The sequence below is a fragment of the Durio zibethinus genome, chromosome 13, assembly GCF_047325235.1.
Source record: "Durio zibethinus cultivar Kanyao isolate XHJ-2024 chromosome 13, ASM4732523v1, whole genome shotgun sequence".
Lineage (NCBI taxonomy): Eukaryota > Viridiplantae > Streptophyta > Magnoliopsida > Malvales > Malvaceae > Durio > Durio zibethinus.
The window spans coordinates 19,849,240-19,852,022 of NC_143174.1; the positions used below are offsets into that span (position 1 = coordinate 19,849,240).

The 2,783-nt window shown below is 40.7% G+C and overlaps 1 protein-coding gene across 1 annotated transcript; it reads left to right on the plus strand.

Annotated features, from left to right (window-relative positions):
• Positions 1-251: 251 nt before the first annotated feature.
• Positions 252-2,783, plus strand: LOC111304099 (ethylene-responsive transcription factor TINY-like). The gene has a single exon (XM_022900616.2). The coding sequence runs from the start codon at positions 993-995 to the stop codon at positions 1,770-1,772; it is 780 nt and encodes a 259-aa protein (XP_022756351.2). The 5' UTR covers positions 252-992; the 3' UTR covers positions 1,773-2,783.

The following is a 2,783-nucleotide window of genomic DNA, read 5'->3' on the forward strand; positions in this document are numbered from 1 at the left end:
AAAAACAGAGTTTAGTTACCTTATCAAGAATCAATTATCAGAGGAAAAAAAATCTATATAATTTTATAATGAAATAAAATCATGCAATATGACCTGACAGCACTGTAAACCCTAGATTGCCATCTCACAAGATATATACTTTTATGAAATAGTTGCATATATATCCTATGCTATTCCTACCAAACAAACTAGGGGAAACTTGCGATGGAGAGAGATGTGTGAATTATTGAGACAGCAGATAAGAGAAGGGTGATCATGGTGATGATGGTGTAACGAAGAAGAAGATAAGGGTCGAAATGAACATTGAGAAGGGGTGAAACTGGTAAAGATAGTTGAAAACAAATTAAATTACGGGGGTTGCGTGGTACTAGAGAAGGGGACCCCATTGTACCATAGGGTCTAGCACGGTGACCCATTTCTGTTGTGGGTCATAGGCTTACTCTGTCAATGCTTATAAGTGTCGTATGAGTCATTGGGAAATGGTCGGACAAAAGGCTTTGGTTGATCGGGGAAATAGCAAGATGCATGACCCCCTCCCATCCGTCTTTCCTTGCTTGGCTAAGTGCTAGCTGTCTCATCTTCAAAAGCCCACGCTCTTCATTCAATATTTCCACGACATTTCTCTCCGCAGAGAAAGAACAAAAAAAAGGACAGGTACTTCCCATTGGGTTTTTCTTCTATTTTGCTTCCATACAGAAGTCATTCCCCATCACTAAACATCACTCTCCATTAATCACTTTCCTTTCAATTTCTCTGTTCGGCAGTAAACAACTACCACTACCCCCCCCCCCCCCCGGTACTCTGTTTTTTGCCTGTCCTTAATTTTGCTTCCAAAATAAAGCCTCTTTGCAGCCGCCCCCCCCCCCCCCTATATTACTACACGCACTCTCTCCCTAGTTATAGTGTACTTTTCCTCCGCACGTTTAAAGAAACAATCCGTGGCGGATTTTGTTATAGCTCCAGTGGCTCTAACTCACCGATAGGGAAAAAAAATGACTGAGGAGCAAAATTCAGAGACAGAGAGCAGCTCCAATTCATTCTCTTCTCCTCCGACATCACCCTTATCTCCAGGGTCAACTCATTCACCTCCAAACTCAGCCCCTAGCTCAACGACCGCTTTAAACGGAAAACCTGAAACCACCTCAGGTAAAAAGATCAAAAGAATGAGGGATTCAAGCAAGCACCTAGTTTACCGTGGCGTCCGAATGCGAAACTGGGGCAAATGGGTGTCCGAAATCCGCGAGCCACGCAAAAAATCCCGCATTTGGCTCGGCACTTTCCCTACCCCTGAAATGGCAGCTCGTGCACACGACGTTGCCGCTTTAAGCATCAAAGGCAACTCAGCTATTCTCAACTTCCCTGAACTCGCTAACTGTTTACCTCGACCCGTGTCTTTAGCACCTCGTGACATCCAAGCTGCGGCAGCCAAAGCTGCCCAAATGGACAAGTTTGACTCTCCATCATCTTCGACAACATCAACTAATTCTACATTGTCATCGTCGTCATCACTGTCGTCTTTGGTTTCTCAGATGGACTTGTCTTCAGGGTCAGACGAGTTAAGTGAGATAGTGGAGCTGCCAAATCTTGGGACAAATTATGACTCGGTTGAGTTGAAGAATGAGTTTATGTTTGCGGACTCAGTGGATGGATGGTTTTATCCTCCACCGTGGCTTCAAAGCATGGAAGATTATGAGTATGTTTGTGATCAGTTAGTAGTGCCAGAGAGCGTTTTACTGAATGACTTCGAAGAAGGTTTGCTATGGGATTATTAGAGTTTTCATTTCCTTTTTGTGTTTGTGAACGTGAGTGTGTATCGTTTCTTTTTTTTTTTTTTTTTCTTTCTGGTTTTAAGCCCTATTGCTTTTTCTTTGAAGGGCTGAAACGCTGTCTTTTTTTCTTTCTTTCCCTCTGTTTATGTCATCTCTTTCAATGAATGCCACTTTACAGTGTTTAGAATGGGAAGAAGAGGAAAGTATCATAAAGTCTTCCCTTTTGGTTGGTCCCAACACGTTGAGGCCTTAAAGCGTTTCTTGCCTCTCTCTCTCTCTCTCTCTCTCTACCATAACCCAAGCCTGAAATCTAGTTCAACAATGAAAATTCTATGACTGTTCTTTTATTAAAAAAAAACTGTAAGTTTCTTTGAATATATATTATTATAGTAATAATAATGAAAGGGTATAGAGGGAGTCGAGTCATGAGTTGACCATGGAATCATCTTCTACAACAATAATTTGCAATTGGGAATAGGGAAAACATATATTAACAATTAATCTTTAAAAAAAATTTAAGGAAAAGAGAGAAAGGAAAAAGGAATGTAATACTCCATTGTCATGAATGCTGAGGTTGGCTTTTGGCGGATGGCAGATGGTGGAATACGGTGAGGTGTGAAAGTGACAAATTTCCCCATTAGGGTAACAGTATCTATCTAACCTTTTCTGCCTTTTTAACTTTCCACAAAAAATATAATCTCTTTGCTGTGCATCGCATCGATCTTAGTTGAACAGTAAGTAGTTGTGTTTTTCCTTGTTCGGTCAGCTCTGCTTAGATTTTTGTTCTTCTTTAGATAGGGTTAAAAATGGTGGTTACCTTCCTCCCATTGTCCTCGTGCATGCCATAGATTAATTCATTTTTCTTTTTTTTTTTTCTCTTTCTAGATATGAGACCAATCAAGGCAAAACATTTGTTAATCCTCGGCAAAGAATAATTTAAGGATGGATACTCAACCGATGTCAGGAATTTTGTTGCGTACGTCCTCGTTGAGTATTGTTTGATGTAAGGACTTA